General features: G+C 47.0%; 2 protein-coding genes and 1 long non-coding RNA gene across 7 annotated transcripts; 2 read left to right on the forward strand and 1 right to left on the reverse strand.

Moving 5' to 3' along the window:
* The first annotated feature begins 285 nt into the window (after positions 1 to 285).
* LOC103477501 (single-strand DNA endonuclease ASTE1-like) lies at positions 286 to 11,520 on the forward strand. The gene is made up of 8 exons (XM_081597396.1): positions 286 to 4,058; positions 5,833 to 6,659; positions 6,866 to 6,961; positions 7,283 to 7,360; positions 7,631 to 7,840; positions 7,949 to 8,141; positions 9,003 to 9,138; positions 10,503 to 11,520. The coding sequence occupies exons 1-8, from the start codon at positions 3,932 to 3,934 to the stop codon at positions 10,906 to 10,908; spliced, it is 2,073 nt and encodes a 690-aa protein (XP_081453522.1). The 5' UTR covers positions 286 to 3,931; the 3' UTR covers positions 10,909 to 11,520.
* Positions 11,521 to 11,739: 219 nt separating this feature from the next.
* Positions 11,740 to 23,422, forward strand: LOC145555321 (uncharacterized). Of its 5 annotated transcripts, none has more exons than XR_014091475.1 (3): positions 13,716 to 13,806; positions 16,909 to 16,947; positions 20,559 to 20,731. It is a non-coding gene; the product is annotated as an uncharacterized LOC145555321 (long non-coding RNA). The 5 variants fall into 5 exon arrangements; XR_014091473.1 differs by lacking the exon at positions 20,559 to 20,731 and adding an exon at positions 17,635 to 18,204; XR_014091474.1 differs by lacking the exon at positions 13,716 to 13,806 and adding an exon at positions 14,307 to 14,396.
* selenbp1 (selenium binding protein 1) lies at positions 13,432 to 26,907 on the reverse strand. Its single transcript, XM_081617001.1, has 12 exons — positions 26,818 to 26,907; positions 25,539 to 25,592; positions 25,236 to 25,348; positions 23,422 to 23,607; positions 21,410 to 21,530; positions 21,152 to 21,334; positions 17,798 to 17,979; positions 16,673 to 16,751; positions 14,252 to 14,373; positions 14,083 to 14,175; positions 13,815 to 13,933; positions 13,432 to 13,720 (listed from the first exon to the last, which is right to left on the reverse strand). The coding sequence occupies exons 1-12, from the start codon at positions 26,819 to 26,821 to the stop codon at positions 13,558 to 13,560; spliced, it is 1,419 nt and encodes a 472-aa protein (XP_081473127.1). The 5' UTR covers positions 26,822 to 26,907; the 3' UTR covers positions 13,432 to 13,557.
* Between the last annotated feature and the right edge of the window lie 874 nt (positions 26,908 to 27,781).

A 27,781-nucleotide genomic window follows, 5' to 3' on the forward strand; every position in this document is an offset into this window, starting at 1 on the left:
GGAAGAGGTCTCACTTTGAGGATTATTCCCAGGACCAGAATCCGCAGACTAAAATCAGTAAACAGAGCTTCTTTTTTGGCCATCATGATTTTAGGACCGGCTGCACAGTGGCGCAGTTGGTAGAGCTGTTGCCTTGCAGCAAGAAGGTTCTGGGTTCGATTCCCGGTCTTTCTGCATGGAGTCTCCATGTTCTCCCTGTGCACGGTGGGTTTTCTCCAGGTACTCCGGTTTCCTCCCACAGTCCAGAAACATCGACAGACTGGTGACCCGTCCAGGTGACCCCGCCTCTCACCCGTAACGTTGGCTGGAGAGGCAGCAGCACCTCCTGACCCCACTGAGGGACCAGGGTGTAAAGAAAATGAATGGATGGATTTTAGAACCAGCAGAATTTACTAAACTGTGAATATTTAGTAAAACTTAGGTTTTAACTTTTTAAACTAAAGCTCAAATATTCTCTAACGGTTAAGTTATTACATTGTTAGGGTTCAAATGTGATGATTTTCAGGCAGCGTTGTGTTTTTTACTTTGTGGTTAAACTCTGGCAGATTTCTGTCTGTAGATTACTTTATTGTTCTCTTTTGCAAACAGTTTATATAATATTCTCAGCTGTGTTTAATTATTTTTTTTTACTTTGCAGTAAAAAGATGTAATTTTTATTTTGGTTTATATATCTAACATGTTTTGTTTTTGAAATTTCAGCCAGAATTTTAATAGATGTGTTTTTTTCTGGATTCCATTTAGTAGTCGGAGTGAGGCATCACTGAAAGATTAGAACGGTTGGGTGGTTGAGAGGCGGCATCACGGCGCCCTCTGCTGGTGAAAAGCACGTAGTGCTGCTGCTTCTGTATCTGCTACAGTAGCGGTTCTCAACGTGGGCGGTACCGCCCCCCAGGGGGCGTTCAGAGGACGGCAGGGGGCGCTGGCGGACATTTTTACAAAAGGGGGGCGCTGGGATGCCTTTGGGGGGCGTTTGGTCGAAGGTAAACTTTACACCTTAAATCCACAACAATACCAGTTTGGACTTTGAGCAACTTGGTAAAACTGTATTGTGTAACATTAAATCATGCTTGGCTGCAGCTGTATCGATGGCAGCTCTTCTTCTATTCAGTGTTTGTTAGCTTCTGTTAGCTTCTGTTAGCTTCTGTTAGCTTCTTGGCGCAGCTCCATTCTCCTGCTACTGGTAGCTAAAATTACGATACCCTCACTGTGTATCCCTCTGAAAAATGAACCCATTTTAATAAAGAAATAAATAAATCCCTCCATGGTGATTCCTCGATAGAGAGCGTTCATTTTATAGCGTTAACACGGTGCTGTAAGTGGTCCGGTATGAAACGGGGGTGATAGAACAACACAGCACTTTAACATTTCAATAATCAGAATGCAGAAATAGTTTCCGTTGTTTTAAAAGGTTTATGTCAGTCTGCCTTTTCCCCATCGATACGCTTCCCCACCGCCCTGCACCTTAAGGGGTTAAAACAAGACGTTCACATTGCGCAAAACTCTGAAACAGGAGAAGCGGGACATGAAACGGAGCGACGAACTAGATGTGAATTATGGCATAAAAACAGAGAATCTGATGCTGAACAGTGAAAAATCAACACATGATGTGAAACATGACGATTAGGCGGCGCAGCAGGTGATGAGTGAAGATTACTGATGGTGAATAAACGATAAAATAAATGTAGCAACAGGAAAGAAACTAAAGTGGACATAGCAATAAACCAAGAGAGGATAAAACTAATGAAAGGAAACTAAATGGAAATGAATGAAGAACAAAATGCAAGAATAAACTAAGAAACTAAAGTAAATACAGAGGAATAAACTGGTATGGCAAGACCTTTAGAGAAATAATTAATACAGAGACTGTATGGCAAGAATAAACAGACACTATTTCCAGATAAAAGGTAAAATAATATTGTTTTAGTGCCATGGGTTTGTTGAGACCACATCTAGTACTGAGAATAAATATATCTTACAGACCATAACAGTAAAGAACTGATCACTTATTTATGTTTTAATCAGATTTGATATATTTATTTCTTCAATATTATTGTTCATGTCAGTGTTAATGTCATGAGGCTGATGACTCCATGACACTTTGACTCATTAGGATTTGATCAAGAACCAGATTTGTTCTTTGTCATTTCTGTCCAGTAAAACTATTAATCTATAATCAATAGACAGGTCTATATAAAGATATAATCCATGTTTCTGTCTCATATTTGTATTAAAAGGAACTTTAGTTTTTCCACTGAAAGCTCTGGTTTGAACAATAAATGCCACATGAAGTTTTATGGATGATGCTCTGATGTCCCATTCTCCTGAAGGCAGCACAGAGCTGCACCACCAGAAACCCTGAAGAGAAGAAGAGCTTTGATTAATGTAGTTACAGTTCTATCCATGTTTTAATGCTGCAGCTCAGTCGGTTCTAATAGATCAGAGTTTAAACTGAAATGTTGAACATTTTTAATCTGGTCATTTAGTGGAATATTTAACAACTAGAACATGAATATATTCTCCACTCTGATTGGCTGTTAGGCCTACAGATTTTAACTTGAATGTTCATTAAATCTTTCTTAGACGCTGTGAAAATAATTTCTATTCTCATGACTTTTTTTTGTTCTCTGGGAAATTATATTGATGATAAATACAGAAACAAGCATAAAAATCAAAACATCTACAATAGTGATAGTAAAATTAATGATAAAATAATAGTCAGTGCAAAGTAGCCTGCAATGCTGCTAAAAAAACAAAACGGATGATTTTAAATGTACAGTTACGGTATTTTTGTTTTGTTGTGACTTGTTGAATACAGAAAATTCAATATAATCCCACATGTTCATCAGAACAGACATTATTTCAATACTTTTGAAAACTGATATTATTCTGTTTTTTGCGACAGACAGCTCGTCTGTGAACTTTGCCATGTTTCCAAGATATTACACATTAAAATACATTAATATTTAATTTATCAGTCTGCCAATTGACTATTAGAGACAGTATTTTTACCCATAAACCATCTGTTTTATGCAGCTAAAAGTTAGTTTGGTATAAAGTGGAGCTAATAACAAAGATCAGGTTAAGGACAAACATACGGCAAATATATAAAAAATAATAAAAATGTCTGATGCTACATTTGAAAAATTTCTTCTTTTTCTGCTCCGTTTATCATATCAAACTTTTTATTACTAATGTGCCATGTTATGATATTTTTCTTTTAATTTTCTATAAAGATGGAAAAAACAAAACATTGCAATAAATCCGCCTTTTAACTCTAAACGTCACATGCAGCAATGAATTGTGGGTAATACACTTCGCCCGAAGCCCGTAAAATGCGGGACACTCTGTGACCTTTGACCTTTAAGCTGACCCAGAGGGAGGGCACCGGGCCTCAGTGTGTTTTCCTCATGTCTGTCCCAACAGGCGGATCGTCTCAGAAACATCAGCTGTTTGGATTCAGTGTTTATTTTGATGCAACCTGCATTTTGAATAAAAGTTTGCTTTGTTACTGACATTATGGGAGCATGCTGTTCTATGGGAAGCTTTGCAGCGGCCTAATCAAAGTCCAGACATGTTCACAGCTGATCTCCACCAACCTGAGAGCTGGAAGAGTTTAGCAGTGACTCCCTGCTGAGAGGCAGCAGGATAAACACGGATTTATGTTAAATCTTTTATTTGTCACTATTTAGTACAAATCAATTTTCACTTCAACAATAAAGTTTTTTGTTGTAATTATTTTTGTCCAAAAGTCAAATTTTGTAGGTCATGACTGAGTCCTGGACGCTCTATAGACCCATCATGGCGACATGATTAATCGATCATCATCCTGTCGGAACCAGCAGCTGCAGGTCTGGACCTGCCGTGACGTCATCGATGTGAAAGTTAAGGAAACCACGAGCAAAGCGGCTGAAGCCTGAAGCTCAGACCGGAGATGGGCGTCCAGGGCTTGGCCTCCTTCCTGGACAAACACCAGAACATTTACCGGGAGGTTCGGTTCGGCCGGAGCCGCCTGCTGGTCGACGGCTGCAGCCTGTACCACCAGCTCTACTTCAGCTCAGGTGAGGCTCGCCTGGTCAGCAGGTGGACGGCTCCCTGTTGACCAGCAGGTGACGCAGCCGGTCAGGAGCTGCAGCTGAAGCTGCTGTTCTAAAGTCTGGTTGAATCTCAGCGGTTATGAAAATACTTTCAGTTTCTGTGCAGCAGGAAGTTCAGAGGAGGAAACAACTTTAACATAAATATCAATAAAATGACGCTTCAAATAGAAAAACCGTCTTTATGGACACAAAACAAACAATAAGGATGTAATAAACAGTGAGATGATGAGTAATTAGGCTCATATTGCGGAAAAAGCTGCGGAGTTTTACTGTTGCATTTCGTAGTTTAACTTAGTTTGTTGTCACCTCCTTTAGATGTGTGTGTGAATGTAAAACACCTGGAGCGGGACTCTGGGTCGGAACCGGACTCACAGGCTAAAGCGGCACAAAAACTGCGGCGCCATATTTTACACAAAAGTCGGGATATAAAAATGAATTTGCGTCAAAGTTTACGAAAATATATACAAACTTTATAATAAACTAAAGAGTCAAAACTCCCATAAATCCTCAGAAACCCGATTCAGTGATTTAGACCAGGAAGCATCAAAATGATGATTTTAATATTTTAAACGATGAAACTGAACCACATTTATCCTCAATAAGCTGAAAAACAGAGAAAATAAACTCCATGAAGGTGAAACTCATTACATTCTGACTGCAGAGAAAACAGCTGGTCAGCAGATGGACCCACCAGGTTCGGTTCTGATCAGGTCCAGCAGCAGCTGGTCCAGGTGAGCCGCTACCTGAGGAGCTCTGATGGAGGATTGATCACTGATCAGATGGATCTGATGGTTGATCAGCTTTAGATCCATCCAGACTGATCATCCTGGATCTGAGCAGAGCCCAGCGGTACCGGTACCGGTCCAGCTGCGGTACCGGTCCAGCTCAGCCAGTGATGGACCCAGTTCCTGGAGGCCTTTTTGTGTTTTAGTGCCAACATTAGAGCTGAACTTACATGTGAAAGCCAGACAGTCTGATTCAGTACGAGGATCTGTGTTCTGATCCGGCTCGTCAGATTAATGGTACCGATCCAAAATAACCTTTTAGCAGCTATTAAACCCACTACGAATATAAATATGTTAAAATTAATTAATCTAAATAATGTCTTTCACTTGGTGATGCTGACAAAGCAACTTTTCAGTCATATTCCAGTTTCTGTACATGCCAGTAAAAATAATGGCTGCCTTCTCGGCATCGAGCCGCTTTAACGGTGATGAAAGAGAAATAAAGAGACGTTCAAAGCAAGGCTACGGCCTCCATACGGCCAAGACCACATATCACTGCAGTAAAAGTAAAAAGTACAGAAAAACTATTCATTAGGAACCAAATACTCAAGTAAATGTTACCTTTCCAAGTTCTGTTCACTGTTATTCATTCATTTATTAACGTCAACTAAATATTTAATAAGCAAGCTAAATATTTAGCTTGAAGCTGTTTAGAAACTAAACATTTAACTCCTTAAATACTTAGTATATTGTTGGCAAAATACTTAGTTAGCAAGCTAACTATTTAATTTGTAGCTACAAAATGACCTTGAAAGTAAACAATTAGGTTCAGTCTAAATATTTAGTTCGAAAGCTAAGAATGAAGCTCATTCAGTTAGCTCTAAACCAACTAGATATGCAGCTTACCAACCAAGAAACTGGGACATTTGTAAGTTAATGAACAACGTGGTGAAAACAGGACGTTGACTGTTGTTCATTTTAACCTCCATCCGCTGTTCTGTGGCTGGTTTCAGGTCTGGATCAGAACCACGGCGGGGAGTACGCTGCCTACGGGTCTCTGGTGGAGAGTTTCATCGCTGCTCTGAGGGCCTGTGACATCACTCCCTACGTGGTTCTGGACGGAGGTTCTGATGTCTTCAAGGCGCAAACAGCAGTGAAGAGAGCCACAGATCGGATCCAACAAAAGGGCCGAGCCAGTGAGAGCGGTGAGCACAGAGACATCCTACCGAAGCTGGCCGAGTTGGTCTTCATACAGACGCTGGCCCGGCTGCAGGTTCCGGTGGCCCAGTGTTTTGCAGAGGCTGACCAGGAGATAGCGGCGCTGGCGTCAGAATGGTGCTGCCCGGTTCTGTCCAACGACAGCGACTTCTTCGTGTTCGACCTGCCGGGGGGGTTTCTGCCCATCAGCCACTTCCACTGGCGGGAGGTGAGGCAGAGCGGCTCCCGGAGCTCCGTCTCCTGCAGGAGGTACTACACCTCCAGCTTCTGCAGCTTCTTCGGACTCCGGCGCCAGCTCCTGCCCGCCTTCGCCGCCTTGGCCGGTAACGACTACGTGAAGCTGAGAGGGATCGACTGGACTCGGTTCGTCCAGGCCGGTACCGGCACAGAGGCCTGCGGCCGCCTGGAGGGGCTGCTCTGCTGGCTGAAGGGGCTCCAGGAGTCCCGGGGGCCCCTGGAGGTCCTGGAGGAAGCACTGGGCCTGTTGGGGGACCTGAGCGGGGACAAGCGGGAGCTCCTCCAGAACCTGCGTCTGGGGATGGAGGAGTACCAGCTGGGTCGGAGCGCTCTGAGCCGCTTCTTCCTTCGTGGAGTGCCGCCTGAGTTCCCAGCACTGGAGCAGGTGACTCACTCCGTATTTCTGAAAACCCGTTTCTCCAGAACACCTGCAGCTAGAACCAAAACCTCCTGAAGACCAGAGCTTCAGAAGTCTCAGTTCTGTGTTCTTGTTAAAACTGGATCCATTTGGACCTCCTGACGGCCTTTAGGACGGTCCTGGACGCCTCAGACGATTTCAGGTCAGGTTCATTGATCTCTGCTCTCCTGCAGGGAGGCGATCGGGTTCCAGCCTGGATGCGGGTTCCTCTGGCCGAGGCCCGGATCAGCGGAGACGTCCTGGATGTTCTGATCCAGAGCTTTAAGAAGGTACAGACTCCCTGAGGGGTTGTGGAACCCATCCTGTCCAGAAGCTTCCGGTCGGTTGGATCCACCACCCGGACCTGCTGACCTCCATCGGCTGCTTCAGGATCCGTCACTGGAACCAGATCTGGATCCACAATGTTTGGTCCAGCTTTGCGTTCCTCCAGATCTTCTAGAAACTAAAACATATTCCCCAAAATTAACAAAATATTGTTTCACCCTGCAGGGGGTGCAAGAGTGGAGGACTGGTCAAGACCTCCACCCTTCATCCTCAGTAGGATGGAGCAGCAGTGACAGACTCTCAGCTAACCGCTGGTCCTCCCGCAGGCGGTGGAGCGAGCCGTAAAGGAAACCAGCAAACCTCTTCAGCCTCCTCTTCCTCCTGCTCAGACGGACAAACAGAAGGTCAGCATTTCTCTGGAAGTTTCCCCAGAATTCGTATAACGATCAGTTCACGAGTTCTTCGCCCCTTCAACGTCCGTGAGGAGTTATAGTTCCTACTGTTATTCTAGCCAGGAGTCCCGGTTCTGGACCGGAACGGCTCGGTCCAGCTTTCTGCTGGAGCTGTAGTGCAGTCCGGTTGCCTTCAGGGAGCCGACTGGACCTGAACAGAGCTGCTTAGACCTGCAGCAGGAACATGAAACTGCTCCACGTTTAACCGGGTCTCATCTGCAGGTGGACCAAGGACTGAACTGTGAGTACCGGCCCAGCGCCAACCAGACCTCCCGGCCGCTGCGACAGGTGATGTACGGCCTGCTGCTGGGCAAAGACAGGTTCAGCCCAGTGGTGGAGTTTGACAGAGCGGGTCTCGGGCCGATATCCGTCCCAGTGGAACCAACGTTCACCAGAACCAGCCAGAGGCTCAGACTGGACTCCCTGCCGCAGGTGATTTCATTCAAACTGTAGACCTGTCCTCATGTCCTCGTGTCCCTCAGCACAGCGTTCAGGGACTGCCCCCCGTCCTGATGCTCTTCCTCCTGCATGGTGACCCAGGTGGCGCTCTCTGACCGTCTGAACGTCCTACTGGAAGCTCTGGGAGTGACCCAGGAGTCTCTGCGCCTCCTGCCGCCTCAGCTGCAGCTCCCAGCAGCCGTCAGCTGCTACTGGCTGCAGACAGCTCAGCCTCCTCCAGACCTGCAGAGGGCGCTGCTGCTGGGGATGAGCAACACGCCGAGGTCCACAGCAGGTACCTGCAGCTGGGTCACGTCTGAACTTAACGTCAGTCAGGACAATGGGGGAAGTTAAACTATTGATTTTATGACATCTGATGGCCGATCTGGACAAACATGTCCTCCTGAGGGACAGTGGTCTCTGTCTGACACGGTGGTTCTTAACCTGGGTTCATCGAACCTCAGGGGTTTGGTGAGTCGGTCTCAGTGGAGCCTCTGCTGCGGAGGTAAAGACTCACCTGTGTAAAGTCGTGATGACGCCCCGCTTTGCCATCACTTGCTGCAGAGGATCACGTTACATTGCTGAGCCAATCAGAGGATCACGTTACATTGCTGAGCCAATCAGAGGATCACGTTACATTGCTGAGCCAATCAGAGGATCACGTTACATTGCTGAGCCAATCAGAGCTGTGGAGGAGCCTGATTGAAGGAGCTCCTCTCAGCAGGGATTTGAACTTGTGTCTTTATTTACTTCAGCAAAACTCAGTTTTTACCAAACTCTATAGTCTAAATCTGCTCCTTAGTCGCATCTTTTAGGGGTTGGTCCTGCCTCTAGTGGTGTGGGGTGGTAACACAGCTAATATAATTAAATGACCACATCAGAATACCGCAAAGTATTTTGTGTGTCGTGGGGGGAGGAATGAGAAGGGTTCGGTGAATTATGCGCATATGCAACTGGGGGGTTCGGTACCTCACAACAGGTGAAGAACCGCTGGTCTGACATCTCTGGTCTTCCTTGGTCTCAAAGCTTCCTCTGGTGGTTCTGGATCAGGAGGTTCTGGAAGTGACTCCGACCTGCATGGTTCTCTTCCAGGTCCATTTGTTCCCTTCTTTGCTTCAGGATCAATTGTTTTTCTCTGCTTTCGTCTGCGTTTCAGTCCTGCCAACAGAAGGGAACCAGAACCCGGACCAGGACGTGTCTCATGCCTTCAGCCAGTGGCAGGCCTGCCTGAAGGACGCTGCGCAGCTGAACCAGCTGCTGGGTCTCCCTCTGCCAGAACCGGACGTCTCCAGGTCAGAACCCGGTTTCCTCTTCTTTCCAGGTCCTGGAAGATCCACAGCACCTGGATGAGCATCATGTCTGGACTGCAGGACGACCACCGGGACGTTCTGATGGACGTTCTGGTGGACGTTCTGGTTTCTGGTGGACGTTCTGGTTTCTGGTGGACGTTCTGACGGACGTTCTGGTGGACGTTCTGATGGACGTTCTGGTGGACGTTCTGGTGGACGTTCTGGTGGACGTTCTGGTGGACGTTCTGGTTTCTGGTGGACGTTCTGGTTTCTGGTGGACGTTCTGACGGACGTTCTGGTGGACGTTCTGATGGACGTTCTGGTGGACGTTCTGGTGGACGTTCTGGTGGACGTTCTGGTGGACGTTCTGGTTTCTGGTGGACGTTCTGGTTTCTGGTGGACGTTCTGACGGACGTTCTGGTGGACGTTCTGATGGACGTTCTGGTGGACGTTCTGATGGACGTTCTGGTGGACGTTCTGGTGGACGTTCTGGTGGACGTTCTGGTGGACGTTCTGGTTTCTGGTGGACGTTCTGGTTTCTGGTGGACGTTCTGACGGACGTTCTGGTGGACGTTCTGATGGACGTTCTGGTGGACGTTCTGATGGACGTTCTGGTGGACGTTCTGGTTTCTGGTGGACGTTCTGGTTTCTGGTGGACGTTCTGACGGACGTTCTGGTGGACGTTCTGACGGACGTTCTGGTGGACGTTCTGACGGACGTTCTGACGGACGTTCTGACGGACGTTCTGACGGACGTTCTGACGGACGTTCTGGTGGACGTTCTTGTTTCTGAGCCAACAGCAGGACGTGTCGGACCGGAGCGGTCCGGAGACACTCGTCTCTTAAACCAGAGCGGACGGGCCGCCGTCCTGCTGGTTCTTCAGAATCCTTAGAAGCAAAATAACCTGAAAAGTGCGGGAGGAAAATAGAATACAGGTAACATGAAGGAAAACAAGAAGTTAGTTGGAAGGACGATCACTAGTCAGGTTGTGTCAGAGGACAGGGGGTAGAAATGCAGGGAGACCGGGACGCCCTGGTTCTGGTACCGCTCAGTGGGAAATGTAGCAGATGTTCTGGTTCCCCATCCAGAGCAGCAGAACTTCACACTGATGATGCCTGAAATAAAACTGGAAGTACTTTTCTGTCAGAAAGTAGCTGCAGTGATCACTATGACCCACCTCTGGTTCTGACCCGTTTTCTGGTTCTGACCCAGATTTAAACTTTATTCTGAAGTTGAGTCAAAAACTGCAGGAAAACGTGAAGGCATCACGACGCAGAGATTAGCTGATGAGCCTGGGTCGGTTCTGAGACCCAACAGAACCTGCAGAGCACTGAGCGGAACCGATGGTTGGTCCTGTTTGTGTCCAGGTTGTATCAGGGGACGCTGGTCCACCAGCTGGTCCACAGGATGAGGAGCGGCGGGAAGCTGAAGACCGTCCTGAGGAGCGACCGGCCCAGCGAGGAGCTGTACCGCTCCCTGCTCTCTGTGGTCCGGCGGATCCGGACCCGTCGGACCCGTCAGACCCGTCAGAAAGCCGCGACCCGTCGGCAGCAGAACCCCCCGGAGCCGAGCGCCGACCTGCAGCGGCTGTTCCTGCAGGACGAGGAGACGGAGAGCGAAGCTCGGGCCGCCGTGGCGATGCAGGAGGAGCTGCGGCTGCAGGAGGAGCTGCTCCAGGTCCGAACCCGCTACAGAACCAAGGAGAGGAGCAACCGGAGCAAGAACCCGGACCTGGCCCGGAAGGAGGAGTGTCGGGGCCGGGACCTCCTCTGACCGTCCAGCTCCTGCTGCTGGGGGCTTTGAGGGTCGCCATGGTTACCTGCTCTGGTCGCCATGGTTACCTGCTCTGGTCGTCATGGCTACCTGCTCTGGTCGCCATGGTTACCTATTCTGGTCGTCATGGTTACCTGCTCTGGTCGCCATGGTTACCTGCTCTGGTCGCCATGGTTACCTATTCTGGTCGTCATGGTTACCTGCTCTGGTCGCCATGGTTACCTATTCTGGTCGTCATGGTTACCTGCTCTGGTCGTCATGGTTACCTGCTCTGGTCGCCATGGTTACCTATTCTGGTCGTCATGGTTACCTGCTCTGGTCGCCATGGTTACCTATTCTGGTCGTCATGGTTACCTCCTCTGGTCACTATATGTTTTTAATGAATTTCTGAATCATTTTTCTGTAAACATTCATTTTTTGTTTTACTCTGAATGTTTTAATAAGCCGCCTGCTTTGAAAGATGTTTTTATTCTCCTGGTGACATAAAAATAAATAAATCCATTTTCATGCAGAGGGTGTACTTTATTTTTAATCTTCAGGTTTTGTCTCACTGATCCAGCAGCTCTGCAGAAGTTCACAGAACTAAAACAAAATCATAAAATATTTAAAATATTTAAAGTCCGACCTAACCTCTGGCTCCAAAACCAGCAGGTCAGGACACACTGCTCATCTTTAGCTTAGCGCTGTTGCTGACCTTCGAAACGTTTTGTCAAACTACGGAAGAGGATAAGGGCCACTAAAAGGAATAATGATTTACCTCAGTGGCCCTAATCCTCTTCCGTAGAAATGTTACTAGGTTATTTTGTTAACTTTCAGTTGAATAAAGTTTGACATCTCTGGGTTGGGCTTTTAAACATTTCTTAATACTTTGATGTTTATATTTATGCTCTTATTTTGAAGTGTCCGTTTACACGGTAGTTCTGTTTCCGCTCTGCGCTTTTTCCTGGAGACAAAGATTTATAAGAAATTTAGCAAGAGACAAACGGGAAAAAAAATCAAACATGGACGGTAGAGAACCAGATCGAAACATAGAGATGACATTTTAAGGCGCCTTAAAATGAACGAAGTACAGTTTTCGTGTATCTGTACTTTACTTAAGTAGATATAATAATGGCTACTTTCTACTTTTACTCCACTACATTTTACAGTAAGTATCTGTACTTTCTACTTCACTACATTTCTACTAAACTCTCGCGTTACTCGTTACATCCAAGTCTCGTTGCTCTTTTCTTCCGTTAAAATGTGAAGTTCAGGGATTTAAGGTGGCGCCGTAAAATCCCAGCAATAACGTGACGTAGTGTCTGTTGTCACCCATCGGCTCCACCTTTACTCGCTGCGGAGCTCCAGACATGCGCAGTGGTTTCCTCTGAGCGGGAGGAGATGTCTGTCTAATCTTCAGTTATATAATAGCTGCATAAATCATAATATATGGCGACATGTAAAATCAGCAGCTTCGCTTTCACAGACGGTGGAACTTCGTCCAACTTTTAGCGTCACTTTAAAAGGAAAGCTTAAAGAAAGGTAAGATCTGTGGACGTGATGCTAGCTAAGCTAGCTGTACAGAGACACATGTTGCATCTGATGAAAAACAGTTTGTCACTCATGCGCTGAATTATTGTGTGGAGGTTTTGACTGAGGTGTCGCAGATATGGGACAACATTGTGACCAAAGTGCGATATAGTGATATGACATTCAGGAACGATCCGATTCTTCTGGACGGATCTTTACTGATTAAATTTATTTCAGCTCTAAGTATTTAATATCTAGGTGTTTTATGGGAAGGTGAATCTTTCACATCAATTTGAGAAGCAATTTTGATAGGTAAGAGTTATTTTTTTGTGTCATGTAGCGCGGGGTGCTGGTCTAGACTTGGTCTTGGGTCGGTGGTCTTGACTACAACTCTGCTACGTGGCTCCTTGGTTGCCTGTCCTCTCCCACCCACCTTCTTTCCATCCCCTTTCTGTTGGATTTCTTTATAAATAAAAGCCACTAGTGGCAAAAAAAGTGAAGTTCATGCTGTTAGGACAGGAGACAAAATGTTTCCATCCCTGAAATGATGATGCATAGAATCAAATATCTAAGTCTAAACTATGTTACAGAGGAAACACAACATGCTTTATCTGTGGCTGTTCATTAAAATGGCACATTTGTAATGTATTAAAATTAAATACGATCGGTTCACCTAATGATATTAGCGATTAGGTATCATTCAGCAAGTACTTTTAATACTTAAGTATTTTTAAAAGCCAGTACTTTTTTACTTTTACTTAAGTAAAATGTTAATGTGGTAGTTTTACTTTTATTTTAGTACATTTTTTGAGTACTTTCTCCACCACTGGTGTTTGGAACAAAACATGTCGACGTTAAATGGAAACGTGTAGCTTTTCTGGGGCAGATATAATCCGACTTGGCGTTAGCACTTAGCATTAGCTTCTGCTGAATACATTGCTGAGGTAGCATATTGCTGCTGTAGGGTTGGCCTGAGTTTTTGTTTTTTTAAGCAGAAATCACTCATCAGTCTGATGCAGAAGGCAAATCTGATTTATTAAAGGCTTCCAGCACGTGGCGGACATTTCACCCTCTTCCTCAGCTTACAATCGGTAGCAAATCTCTAACCACAGCGCCCCCTGTTGGCACAGCGCTCCTCCGTCAGACCCAGATGTCGGAGGTGCAGTCGCCCCCCGGGTAGCGCAGCTCATGGGCCAGAGCCGGGCCGTCGGGCTCCTGACCGAAGTCCACCAGGAAGTCCCTGTTGAGGGACAGACCGCCCCGCTCCGCGTCCACATCGATCCGCATCATCACCGAGCCCTCTCTGCAAAACACCAGGACACGCTCAGCTTCTGTGGCCCAACATGCGGCTCTGGACCTCAGCAGGCACCGGGTTCTGCCGGGTCGTGGGTCGGTACCTCATCATGTCCGGGTAGAACTGCTTGTCCCAACCGCTGAACAGAGACGTGGTGACGTAAAGTCTCTGACCGTCCAGACTGAGCTGCAGCATCTGGGGACTTCCAGGGACACGCTTCCCCTGAGGGACAGACAGGTGAGACAGAGACAGGTGAGACAGAGACAGGTGAGACAGACAGGTGAGACAGAGACAGGTGAGACAGAGACAGGTGAGACAGACAGGTGAGACAGAGACAGGTGAGACAGACAGACTCAGATCCTCTCTGATACCTTGATGATGCAAGGAGCCGGCTGTTCCTTCTTTTCTGGATCCTCCAGGACTTTGACTGGTCCGTCTCTGATGATGCTTCCTCCCAGGAACACCTGGAACAGACGGACAGGTGAACAGTCTCACTCTGAGGACTCACTGCAGCAGCAGACAGGTGTGATGACATCAGACCTGTCCAACCAATTGTGGGTTCCTGCGGTCTGTGATGTCATACTGTCTGATGTCACCGTGGAGCCAGTTGCTGAAGTAGAGGAAGCGGTCGTCCAACGAGATGAGGATGTCGGTGATGAGGCCTGGAGACAGGTGAGACAGACAGGTGAGACAGACACAGGTGAGACAGACACAGGTGAGACAGACAGGTGAGACAGACAGGTGAGACAGAGACAGGTGAGACAGAGACAGGTGAGACAGACACAGGTGAGACAGACACAGGTGAGACAGACACAGGTGAGACAGAGACAGGTGAGACAGAGACAGGTGAGACAGACACAGGTGAGACAGACAGGTGAGACAGACAGGTGAGACAGACACAGGTGAGACAGACACAGGTAAGACAGACACAGGTGAGACAGACAGGTGAGACAGACAGGTGAGACAGACAGGTGAGACAGAGACAGGTGAGACAGACACAGGTGAGACAGACAGGTGAGACAGACACAGGTGAGACAGAGACAGGTGAGACAGAGACAGGTGAGACAGAGACAGGTGAGACAGACAGGTGAGACAGAGACAGGTGAGACAGAGACAGGTGAGACAGACACAGGTGAGACAGAGACAGGTGAGACAGACAGGTGAGACAGAGACAGGTGAGACAGGTGAGACAGACACAGGTGAGACAGGTGAGACAGACAGGTGAGACAGAGACAGGTGAGACAGACAGGTGAGACAGACACAGGTGAGACAGACAGGTGAGACAGACACAGGTGAGACAGACACAGGTGAGACAGACAGGTGAGACAGAGACAGGTGAGAGAGACAGGTGAGACAGACAGGTGAGACAGACACAGGTGAGACAGAGACAGGTGAGACAGACAGGTAAGACAGACACAGGTGAGACAGAGACAGGTGAGACAGACACAGGTGAGACAGACAGGTGAGACAGAGACAGGTGAGACAGACACAGGTGAGACAGACAGGTGAGACAGACACAGGTGAGACAGAGACAGGTGAGACAGACACAGGTGAGACAGAGACAGGTGAGACAGACACAGGTGAGACAGAGACAGGTGAGACAGACAGGTGAGACAGACAGGTGAGACAGACAGGTGAGACAGAGACAGGTGAGACAGAGACAGGTGAGACAGACAGGTGAGACAGAGATAGGTGAGACAGACAGGTGAGACAGACACAGGTGAGACAGACAGGTGAGACAGACACAGGTGAGACAGAGACAGGTGAGACAGAGACAGGTGAGACAGACACAGGTGAGACAGAGACAGGTGAGACAGACACAGGTGAGACAGAGACAGGTGAGACAGACAGGTGAGACAGAGACAGGTGAGACAGACAGGTGAGACAGACACAGGTGAGACAGAGACAGGTGAGACAGACACAGGTGAGACAGAGACAGGTGAGACAGACACAGGTGAGACAGAGACAGGTGAGACAGACAGGTGAGACAGACACAGGTGAGACAGAGACAGGTGAGACAGAGACAGGTGAGACAGAGACAGGTGAGACAGACACAGGTGAGACAGAGACAGGTGAGACAGACACAGGTGAGACAGAGACAGGTGAGATAGACAGGTGAGACAGACACAGGTGAGACAGACAGGTGAGACAGACACAGGTGAGACAGACAGGTGAGACAGACAGGTGAGACAGACACAGGTGAGACAGACACAGGTGAGACAGACACAGGTGAGACAGACAGGTGAGACAGACACAGGTGAGACAGACAGGTGAGACAGACACAGGTGAGACAGACAGGTGAGACAGACACAGGTGAGACAGAGACAGGTGAGACAGAGACAGGTGAAACAGACACAGGTGAGACAGGTGAGACAGACACAGGTGAGACAGAGACAGGTGAGACAGACAGGTGAGACAGAGACAGGTGAGACAGACAGGTGAGACAGACACAGGTGAGACAGACAGGTGAGACAGACACAGGTGAGACAGACAGGTGAGACAGACACAGGTGAGACAGAGACAGGTGAGACAGACAGGTGAGACAGACAGGTGAGACAGACACAGGTGAGACAGAGACAGGTGAGACAGACACAGGTGAGACAGACAGGTGAGACAGACACAGGTGAGACAGACACAGGTGAGACAGACAGGTGAGACAGACACAGGTGAGACAGACAGGTGAGACAGAGACAGGTGAGACAGAGACAGGTGAGACAGACACAGGTGAGACAGACAGGTGAGACAGAGACAGGTGAGACAGAGACAGGTGAGACAGACAGGTGAGACAGACACAGGTGAGACAGGTGAGACAGACACATGTGAGACAGACAGGTGAGACAGACAGGTGAGACAGACACAGGTGAGACAGACAGGTGAGACAGACAGGTGAGACAGAGACAGGTGAGACAGAGACAGGTGAGACAGAGACAGGTGAGACAGACAGGTAGTCCGTCGCCTCACCTGGCATCTCAGGCAGCATCCATCCCTCCACCTTCTTACTGGGAACTCTGATCACCTTCTCTGCGGCCCAGTCGCCTTTCTGAGGAAACATCAGAACCATCAGAACCTTTTGATGGTTCTGGTGATGGACAGTCTCTGTTCTGTGGGTTCTGGGTTCTAGGTGGTTCTGGTCCATTTCACCAGTAACTTCAGAACCTTCTGACTGTATTCTAGTTTTAATCATAAGTCGTTTTTAGGTGGAGCCCCTCATGACGGAGACCTGCTAGGCCCTTCTGGTAAGTAAGTAAGCTTTATTTCTATAGCACTTTTCACAGACCAGGATCACAAAGTATAAAAAATATAAAACAAATTAAAAACAACATACAAACAATAAAACACAGTAGTACACTAAAAAGCAAGATTAAAAAAGTGGGTCTTAAGTTGTTTCCTGAAAGTGTCTATGCAATGTAGAGATCGAATGGTGCAAGGTAGCTCATTCCATAGGCGAGGCGCCACAGCTTTAAAAGATCTGTCTCCACGAGTCTTAAAAAAGGTCCGAGGAACCGTCAACAAGTTCAGATTCGACGACCTGAGGCTCCTAGTTTAAACATAAGGCTGTATGAGGTTCTTAATGTAGTCTGGCGTCTGTCCATGAAGAGCTCTGAAAGTCAGTATCAGGATTTTATAGTGCATCCTGTAAGATACAGGCAGCCAGTGCAAGCTTTTGAGGATGGGAGTGATATGTTCCCTCCTGTGGGTGCAGGTGAGCAGGCGTGCAGCAGAGTTTTGTACCACCTGCAGACGCATTAACTCCCTCTTATTAAGACATGTAAACAGACTGTTACAATAATCCAGTCTAGATGAGACAAATGCATGAATAATCATCTCAAGCTCACCATAAGTTACCATTTCACGAAGTTTTGAAATGTTCCGAATTTGGAAAAAACAATTCCTAACAAGTTGATTTATGTGCCGCTCCATAGACATTGCTCCATCCATGAAGACACCCAAGTTGCGCAAGTTGCTTTTAACTGTGCAGCTCACGTTTCTGCACCAGAACCACAACTTCTGGTACCAGAACCTCCTGCGTTTGGACCAGAACATCCCACAGAAGCCCAGTGGACTGCAGGACGGCCGGGTTCTGACCGGGGTTCTGTAGAACCTGAAGACACATCCCCCCAGGGCACATCCCACGTAGCCCTCGGTGGCGTCGGGCTGGTGCAGGAAGCGGACCTCCAGAGGAACGGCGCCGTCCGCTCCCAGGTCCAGAGTCTGCAGCTTCCTGTGGCTGGTCCAGTCCCAGACATGGAGGGCAGAACCGTACAGACCTGGAACACAAAGCTGAGTCGGTCCGGCGGTTCTGACCCACTGGGACCAGGGGGAAGCCGGTCTGTTGGGTCCAGATGGGTTCTGTAGGCGCTGGCCTAACAGAACCACAGCACAGCTAATTCTTTTTAGCCTCTTGGCTAACAGAGCTCCTCTGACCAACTTTTCAAAATAAATGTACTCAGAAGTTTTGGAAACTTTCCGCTGAATAAATAAAGTTCAACGTCTGTTGAAGTTTTTCTTATTTCTTCTAGTAGCTACAGCAGCGGTTCTTAACTGGGCTAACCTGGTTCAGCGAACCCCAGGGGTTCGGCGGAGCCTCTGCTGCGGAGGTAAAGACACACCTGTGTGAAGTCGTGATGACGCCCCGCTTTGCCGTCACTTGCTGCAGAGGATCACGTTACATTGCTGAGCCAATCAGAGGATCAGGTTACATTGCTGAGCCAATCAGAGGATCACGTTACATTGCTGAGCCAATCAGAGGATCACGTTACATTGCTGAGCCAATCAGAGGATCAGGTTACATTGCTGAGCCAATCAGAGGATCACGTTACATTGCTGAGCCAATCAGAGGATCACGTTACATTGCTGAGCCAATCAGAGGATCACGTTACATTGCTGAGCCAATCAGAGGATCACGTTACATTGCTGAGCCAATCAGAGGATCACGTTACATTGCTGAGCCAATCAGAGGATCAGGTTACATTGCTGAGCCAATCAGAGGATCACGTTACATTGCTGAGCCAATCAGAGGATCACGTTACATTGCTGAGCCAATCAGAGGATCACGTTACATTGCTGAGCCAATCAGAGGATCACGTTACATTGCTGAGCCAATCAGAGGATCACGTTACATTGCTGAGCCAATCAGAGGATCACGTTACATTGCTGAGCCAATCAGAGGATCACGTTACATTGCTGAGCCAATCAGAGGATCACGTTACATTGCTGAGCCAATCAGAGGATCAGTTACATTGCTGAGCCAATCAGAGGATCACGTTACATTGCTGAGCCAATCAGAGGATCACGTTACATTGCTGAGCCAATCAGAGGATCACGTTACATTGCTGAGCCAATCAGAGGATCACGTTACATTGCTGAGCCAATCAGAGGATCACGTTACATTGCTGAGCCAATCAGAGGATCACGTTACATTGCTGAGCCAATCAGAGGATCACGTTACATTGCTGAGCCAATCAGAGCTGTGGAGGAGCCCTGATTGAAGGAGCTCCACACAGCAGGGATTTGAACTTGTGTCTTTATTTACTTCAGCAAAACTCAGTTTTTACCAAACTCTATAGTCTAAATCTGCTCCTTAGTCGCATCTTTTCGGGGTTGGTCCTGCCTCTAGTGGCGTGGGGTGGTAACACAGCTAATATAATTAAATTACTACATCAGAATACCACAAAGTCTTTTGTGTGTCGTGGGGGGAGGAATAAGGGGTTCGGTGAATTATGCGCATATGCAACTGGGGGGTTCGGTACCTCACAAAAGGTTAAGAACCACTGAGTTAGACGTTTATATTCATGCTCTTATTTTGAAGTCTGTTCACGCAGCAGCGATGCAGAGCAGCAATGATGTTTGTTGTGTACCCAGAATGCATTGCTGCAGCTCCACAGTACAGTTTGATGTGTGGGCTGCTTCCTCTGAATGTTATTTTATTGTTAATATCATTATAGTTGCTGTTATGATTTTTATTGTTTCTTCTGTATTTATAATCAAAAATCAGTCAAAGAAAAAAAAAAACACTTTACTGAACTACTTGTTTCCCAGAGAACAGGAAAAGAAATTATTCCTACAGTCTAAGAAAAACGCAAATGAACATTTTAAAATCAGTCGGCCTCAAACTTGATCAGCTTTTTCTCATTCTGAGCCATTTTCTGACATTAGTTGCTAAATCTTGTACAAAATGGCAGATAAAAGTACAAAACCAGTTCAAACTTTGAACTATTTGCAAAAGACTGTCCTAAAAACACAACATGGATCGAACTGCAACTTTATTGATCATAACTTTTATCCACCTTTGTGGTTCTGTCAGTTTCTGGTGGTGCAGCTCTGTGCTGCCTTCAGGAGAATGGGACATCAGAGCATCATCCATAAAACTTCATGTGGCATTTATTGTTCAAACCAGAGCTTTCAGTGGAAAAACTAAAGTTCCTTTTAATGCCATATGAGACAGAAACATGGATTATATCTTTATATAGACCTGACTATTGATTATAGATTAATAGTTTTACTGGACAGAAATTACAAAGAACAAATCTGGTTCTTGATCAGATCCTAATGAGTCAAAGTGTCATGGCGTCATCAGCCTCATGACATTAACACTGACATGAAAAATAATATTGAAGAAATAAATATATCAAATCTGATTAAAACATAAATAATAATTTTCTTACTGTTTTGGTCTGTAAAATGTATTTATTCTTAGAACTAGATGTGGTTCCATGTCACAATATTTCACCTTTTATCTGAAAATAGTTTGTTCTGTATTAATTATTGCTCTAAAGGTCTTGCCATACAAGTTTATTCCTCTGTATTTAGTTTTACTTTATTCTTGCATTTTGTTCTTTTTCCATAGATCCATATAAATCTGGCATCAATCAAAACCAGGAGGCTGAGCAACAGAATCACCTTTGACCTTAAACAGCCCCGCCCCCTTCAGACACAGGCAGATGAAATGCGCCCCCTGGTGGCGATAAAGACAAAAGGCTCCTCCAGCATCACCTGCTGCTGACGTCAGATTCTCATCTGGTTGGTTGTTCCGCTCTACGCCCCACTTCTCTCTAACCCTGCATACGGTTAGGGTCAGTTTTTATATCTAATGGAGCAGAAAATGATTTTTTGTTTCTGTTAAAGCAACTCAAGTCTATTTTTCTTCAACTGTGCTTCTGAATCACGGAGCCCTAAATGTTGTTAATGCCATAACAGTAAAGATCAGCTTGTTTTTTATTTCCATGTGTCTGACATCATTAGAAAGTGTCAGAACCTGTAAAAAGCTCCAGATGCCCAAACAGCCGTTCAGACTCAGATCGATCAGGTCAGGTGATCCTCAGCCTGACAGTTTGAGAAACTGATCTGGAGCAGCAGTGGCGCAAACCTGTGACATCACCAGCGGTACCAGAGTATCTTAAAGAGACACTGCACAATTATGACTGTTACAAGACCGCTGACCTTCCTTGACGTGGGCCGGGTTGAAGCCGTGGACCAGAGCTTTGGGCGCCCCCCACTCGGTGCTGATCATCACGTTATGGCGGGGCTGGTACCAGAAGTCGTAGCCGAACGGTGCCGCCTCACCTGGATGCTCCCAGTTACCGACCACCTCGAACGTCTCACCGTCCAGCAGAACAAAACCCCCTGCAACAGCAGCAGTTACCACCACCATCCAGCAGAGGGCGCCAGCTTGTGTTCCTGTCTGGGTTCGGGCCTCACCTTTACCGCCACCTGCTGGCTCTCCCATGCAGCTGATCATGACCTGTCCACTGGCCAGGCAGTGGCTGGTGTGAGGGTTGGCCAGGCCGCACTTCCAGTACAGATCGATGGGCTCCACCGTCTGGACTCCCGCAAAACGGCAAATACTTAGTTAGCGAGCTAAATATTTAGCTTACAAAATAAATCTCAATATTTCAATAGTTTATTAGGAAGACAGCTAAAAACTACATAAGCTGACTAGCTAAATATTTTGCTTATAAACTAAACATTTAACTTGCAAACCGAAGTTTTTGTTGCTAACTAAAACTAAAGTAAAGGTGTTAAATATTTAATTTAAAGTTAAATACTTAGGTAAGGTAATTTTATTTATGCAGCACATTTTCAGCAACAAAGCAATTCAAAGTGCTTTACATGAATTAAAAGGAAATACAAACAAAATAACAAACCAAAGGAAAAAGAGGAAAGGACGCATTAGGGCAGGTGGCAACATTCAGGCTAAACAGAGACATGAGTGAAGGCGGTGACGTCTCGGGGCCATGAAACCTCGTTACTGAGCCTCCCGGCAGAAGTCCGATAAAGGTGTTGTTATCTAGGAACGTCCTTGGGAACGCTCAGCTCCACAGCTGCATGGATACAGGAGGGGGTGAGGAGGGAAGAGCGTTGTGTTTACATATCTTCATTGAATATGCAGCCCTTCCAAGGCCACACAGGGGAAGACAATTCAGAGACAGGATGTCTTTGGTCGGGAAGATTATGAATTTCAATCTTCCCTAAAGTCTCTCCGATGCATCTCAGTTCCCGATCATCCAAATTAGTTTGGTTGTTCCACTGAACTGAAACCAGCAGCTTCTCCAAGATGGATTCCATCCAGTTAGTGAGTTTTAGTCCTCAGCTGGACTGCGAGTCTCAGCAAGACTCACATCCAACTCGTCTCTGTCCACCAACAGTCTGAGTGTTCGCCAGTCCGTCACAAATTGGTTGGTAATCCAGGAATCCGAAGCTCCAAACAGCAGAAATCCTGTCATCATGAATAAATCCAGGATGAATCCTGCTGAGTGTCCCTGCAGGACAAGAGGCTCTCTGTGTCCAGACGTCTCGTCCAAAATTTGACCAATTGCATTGAGAGGTCGGTTGACCAGATCCATAATTTGTAGATTTGGATGGTGAGCAAAGAGGCTCCAAAAATATAGAAGAAGAGAAAACCAGAAGAAGCAGGCAGGGAGGGAGCAGAGGGAGAAAGCTTCGCTTGCTAATTAGTTGAAACGGTGATATTTATAAATGGATGAATAATATGATGAAAACATGAATTTAAACACCATCTTTTCTCTTATACCAGGTTAATTAACCCAAATTATTACTGTTCTTCTTTGTCTGTAACTTCAGAAAAAGCACAAATAACCATCATCTGGGGCCGGGGCCAGGAAGGATTCGTATCTTTGGACCGGATCCCAAACAGAACCGCTCTGCTGTTTTCACTGTCTGCCACTTAGAGCCACTGTAATACCACGGCGGCACCAGCAGGGGGCAGTAGAGTCAACTCTACGTCCATGAAGCCCCAGCAGAAGAACCGTTTGGGTTCAGCGTTCAGAACCGTTTGGGTTCAGAGTTCAGAACCGTTTGGGTTCAGAGTTCAGAACCGTTTGGGTTCAGGAGTTTTCAGCAACAGATTCTTTTCTCTCCAACATCAACAAGTTAAACTGGAATATTTCCTGTTTTTACTACTGGAGTTAATGAGGTGCAATGAACTCGGCATGAACCTGAGCCTCCTCTTTCTCTTCTTCCTCTCTTCCTCCTCTTCCTCCTCTTCCTCTCTTCCTCCTCTTCCTCTCTTCCTCCTCATCCTCCTCTTCCTCCTCTTCCTCTCTTCCTGTTTTCTGTTATGTAATCATTTTATGATCCAGCTGAAATCTGTTTCCATTTCTGTTCGTCTGTTTTCTACGATTTCACTTTTATACACATTTTCTCTGCATGTTTCCTGACCCCTACATGACCTCCAGGTCATGGCTGCTGACCTTGTGGATCCGTGGCGCTCTGGGCTCGGTTCCGACATCGATCACGTAGATCCGGGAGGAGATGAGCGACGGCAGGATGAGCCGGTTCCGGGTTCGGGTCGGGTCGCCGAAGCAGCTGCTGCAGGCGTTCCAACCGGAGTGATGGAGCTCATCGTTCAGGTTCGGCATCGGCAGCCGGTGGATCACCTGCAGACGGGTCGGGTTAGATACTCTGGACCCAACAGAACCATCAGAACCATCAATACCAAACAGAACCATCAGACCCATCAGTACCAAATAGAACTAGAGTTGTGCCGATCGATCGGCCACCGATCATAATCGGCTGATTTCCGTGAAAAAGTCTATGATCGGTGATCGGCGATCATCGTCTCTTGTTGCCGATCGCCTGCATCTCATTTCTCAGCCTGCCTGTGCAGCTGGTCTCCTCTTTCCTTCACTCTGCAAACGCGCAGCAACAAATCCTGAGCGATGTGGAACTATAACTATAACGCACTGAGTGAATGGGGACGTTTACGTGTTGCGGCGGAAAATTGAAGCAGGTCAAAATACATCAACACAACGAAGCTAATAGACATAAAAACAATGTTATACTTGACTGAGTTTGGCTACATCGAGGCTCACTGCAGTAAAAAGACATATGGAGGATCAGATAGCAGGTAAAGCAGCTCAGCTACAAACACTCACCCAGATTAGCATGACGGTCAGAAAGCTAAACAAATAAAATGATTTAAGTCTTAGAGCTGCGATGTAAGACGCTGGTTCTGCTCTCGCTGTTGAACCGCTGCTACGCTACAGGTAGTAATATTTCACAGACGGAGCGCCGCTTCTGCTCCACCTGGTAGTGACTCTCACACCAAACCTCTGCTTAAAGCTGCAGCATCTAACCTAAAAAATACATTTTACATACGTATTAAAACTTTCGCTGTCCTAACATGAGACAGATAATCTCTAAAAATAATCGATCTCCTCCCTGCTCTGCATAATTACTCCGCTCAGTCAGAAACAGCCACTCAGAACTAGCAGTGATCAGCTAGCCGCCATGCTAACAGGAAGTTTTCATTCAGTAACTGGATTGTTTATTGTAATGGATCCTGTTTTTGCCTTTGAATGTTAAGTTTTATACTTTAATCTTTTGGCAATGTTGAGGTTTTATTTTGGCTCTTCAGAGCCTCCATATGTTATCAGTCTGTTAAAGATAGTTTTACTGATAGCAGGACAATTTGCACAATGTCTGTTTGGTTTTGTTTTCTTCTTGGAAAAAGTTTTTAAAAACAAGTTTTTGTCTAAATGAAGATGAATTCATGGTTAATTTTCCCACATAATAACCGGTAGTGTTTATGATAAATAAATAATAATTATGTGATCGGTATCAGTGATCGGTATCAGTGATCGGTATCAGTGATCGGTATCAGTGATCGGTATCAGTGATCGGTATCAGTGATCGGTATCGGTGATCGGTATCGGTGATCGGCATCGGTATCGGTGGTCGGTATCAGTGATCGGTATCAGTGATCGGTATCAGTGATCGGTATCGGTGATCGGTATCGGTGATCGGTATCGGTGGTCGGTATCAGTGATCGGTATCAGTGATCGGTATCGGTGATCGGTATCGGAATCGGCAGGAAAAACCCTGATCAGCACATCTCTAATCACAGCCATCAGAACCAAACAGAACTTGACAGAACCTGGAGTTGAGCTGGGCTGAGGTTCTGAGGTTGAACCAGAGGAGTTCTGAGAGGATAACAGAATCAGTTAGAAGGACAGAAGACAGACGGGTCCAGCAGAACCGGGTTGTGGTTCTGGTCGGGTTCTACCTGGCAGTACGTGGGCGACTCGGGGTCGACGTCCACCGTGGCCAGGTAGTCGGGCTTCTGGACCGCGGTGCTACGGTAGATACAAGGCAGGTAGACGATCCGCTCACGGGGCCCTGCAGGCAGAACCAGAACCTTTGACTGGACCAGAACCCAGACAACTTTTATTTTGAAATTCCCTCTAGTTGTTTTTACTGTTGAATTTTTATGAAGTTTCTGGTTTGACTGTTTTTACGGTTTGCTTTGTTTGGACTTCCAGAACCAGAGAACTGGCCTGGTTCTGACCCGGTCCAGACCTCCACTCACCCTTCATGGCGTCCAGCGGGCTGCGATATCCGGGTCCACATCCTGAACACTTGGCTGGAAAACACAAACGGATCCAGAGTCATAAGCAGAACCAGCAGAGGCCTGTGCTGCAGACGCTGCAGCACAGGCCTCTGCTGGGTTAAGATCAACGACTGACCTGAGCCCTACTGAGCCCTACTGAGCCCTACTGAGCTCTACTGAGCCCTACTGAGCCCTACTGAGCCCTACTGAGCCCTACTGAGCCCTACTGAGCTCTACTGAGCCCTACTGAGCCCTACTGAGCCCTACTGAGCCCTACTGAGCTCTACTGAGCCCTACTGAGCCCTACTGAGCCCTACTGAGCCCTACTGAGCCCTACTGAGCTCTACTGAGCCCTACTGAGCATGCTCAGAACGGCCCAGATCAAACCGTCAGAATCTCAACAAAACCGACTTCTTCAGGACTCAGCCGGCTCTCACAAAGAGGGTTATATAACACACACACACACACAGACACACACAGACACACACACACACACACACACACACACACACACACACACACACACACACACACACACAGGCGCATATCTTCCCCCAATAAACACATCCTGGCTTTTCTTCATGGAAAACTACCAAGGTCCAGATTCCCTGGCTCAGTCTGGAGAACACACACACACACACACACACACACAGAGAGAGAGAGAGAGAGAGAGAGAGACACACACACACACACACAGAGAGAGAGAGAGAGAGACACACACACACACACACACACAGAGAGAGAGAGAGAGAGACACACACACACACACACACACAGAGAGAGAGAGAGAGAGACACACACACACACACACACACACACAGAGAGAGAGAGAGACACACACACACACACACAGAGAGAGAGAGAGAGAGACACACACACACACACACAGAGAGAGAGAGAGAGAGACACACACACACACACACAGAGAGAGAGAGAGAGACACACACACACACACACACACAGAGAGAGAGAGAGAGAGACACACACACACACACAGAGAGAGAGAGAGAGAGACACACACAAAGACACACAGAACCGAACCAGAACCAGAACCAGAACCAGAACCAGAACCAGAACCAGACATGTGAACCCTCCTGGTGGCCTGAAGCTGGAATTTCCCAGCTTCCTTGAAGAAGGCACCCTGATGTTTTACAGCTGGACAATTATTGATTATTGATCAGATATTTGTGGTTAACAGCTGCACCAGATCCAGGTGAGCAGCAGCCAATCAGAGAGCAGCATGCTGAATCCAACTCACCCATGTTGGACCTCCTGGTTCCGACTCCTGGTTCCGACCCGTCTGCTGGACTCTGCAGAGTCTGGGTCCGCTGTGGAGCCAGTGGGCGGGGCCGCCAGCAGGAAGCAGCCAATCAGAGAGGAGGGGCGGGCAGTAGAGGCCGTTCACCCTCTGGCTGCTGGAACACAGCGCGCCCCCCGCAGGCCGACAGGGGAACTGTCTGTAAGGCAGGCTGAGGAAGGACCGCTGGTACCGCAGCAGGTTCGGTTCGAGGTTCTGCTTCACGTCCAGTCAGTCACATGACCCAAACACTTCAGGCGCCTCGCGCTGCTTCACCTCGCGCACATAATGAGGTAAATGTAGGAGTTTTACCTTCACTACCTTCATGTTTATATTTTCACATCCACCTCAATAATGTGTAGTTGCGCCACTGATGGTATATTATATGCTGCTCAAAAAAATAACATTTAAACAACACAATATAACTCCAAGGAAACCAAACTGTCCACTTAGGAAGCAGCACTGATGGACCCGATGAGGGTCAATCAGTGACAAAAAAACTACGTACTTTGAACTATGACAAAAAAATATATATATTTATACTTTTTTTTTTTGTCATAGTACCCCCAAGAATTTAAAACTACTTTCACCCCTGTATATATTGTATGTATATATTGTATATGTATTCGTTACACAGACTGATATATTTCAAATGTTTTTTCTGTTGATGTTGATTAAAACTCACAACTAATTAAATTCAGAATCTCGGAAAGTTATTTTACTGAAGACCAAAACAAAACAAGGAGTTTTACAAATGCTGGCCAACAGGAAGGTGAGATAAGTCAGAGGTCAGAGTGGAGTTCTTCCTCCTGCCTGGTTGGCGGCCACGCGGCGCCATGCGGCGCGGCGGCCATCAGCCTGTGGCTCTGCTCAGGTGAGACGTTTGCATCCGGTTCAGGTCTGAGGTGAGGAAGGCGGCAGCTGC

The sequence above is a fragment of the Poecilia reticulata genome, chromosome 16 (assembly GCF_904066995.2).
Source record: "Poecilia reticulata chromosome 16, P_reticulata-male-v2, whole genome shotgun sequence".
NCBI lineage: Eukaryota > Metazoa > Chordata > Actinopteri > Cyprinodontiformes > Poeciliidae > Poecilia > Poecilia reticulata.

Bases quoted from the DNA above. Each gene is read 5' to 3' on its own strand.
- selenbp1 (XM_081617001.1), bottom strand. The intron at 23,608-25,235 runs GTAGAACCCGAC...ACCCGTCTGCAG, and splicing joins AGTCGCCCACGTACTGCCAG to GTGATCCACCGGCTGCCGAT. The intron at 14,374-16,672 runs GTGAGGCGACGG...ACCTGTCTCCAG, and splicing joins GATGCTGCCTGAGATGCCAG to GCCTCATCACCGACATCCTC.
- LOC103477501 (XM_081597396.1), top strand. From the start codon at position 3,932: ATGGGCGTCCAGGGCTTGGCCTCCTTCCTGGACAAACACCAGAACATT. The intron at 7,361-7,630 runs GTCAGCATTTCT...TCTCATCTGCAG, and splicing joins CTCAGACGGACAAACAGAAG to GTGGACCAAGGACTGAACTG. The intron at 7,841-7,948 runs GTGATTTCATTC...ATGGTGACCCAG, and splicing joins GACTGGACTCCCTGCCGCAG to GTGGCGCTCTCTGACCGTCT.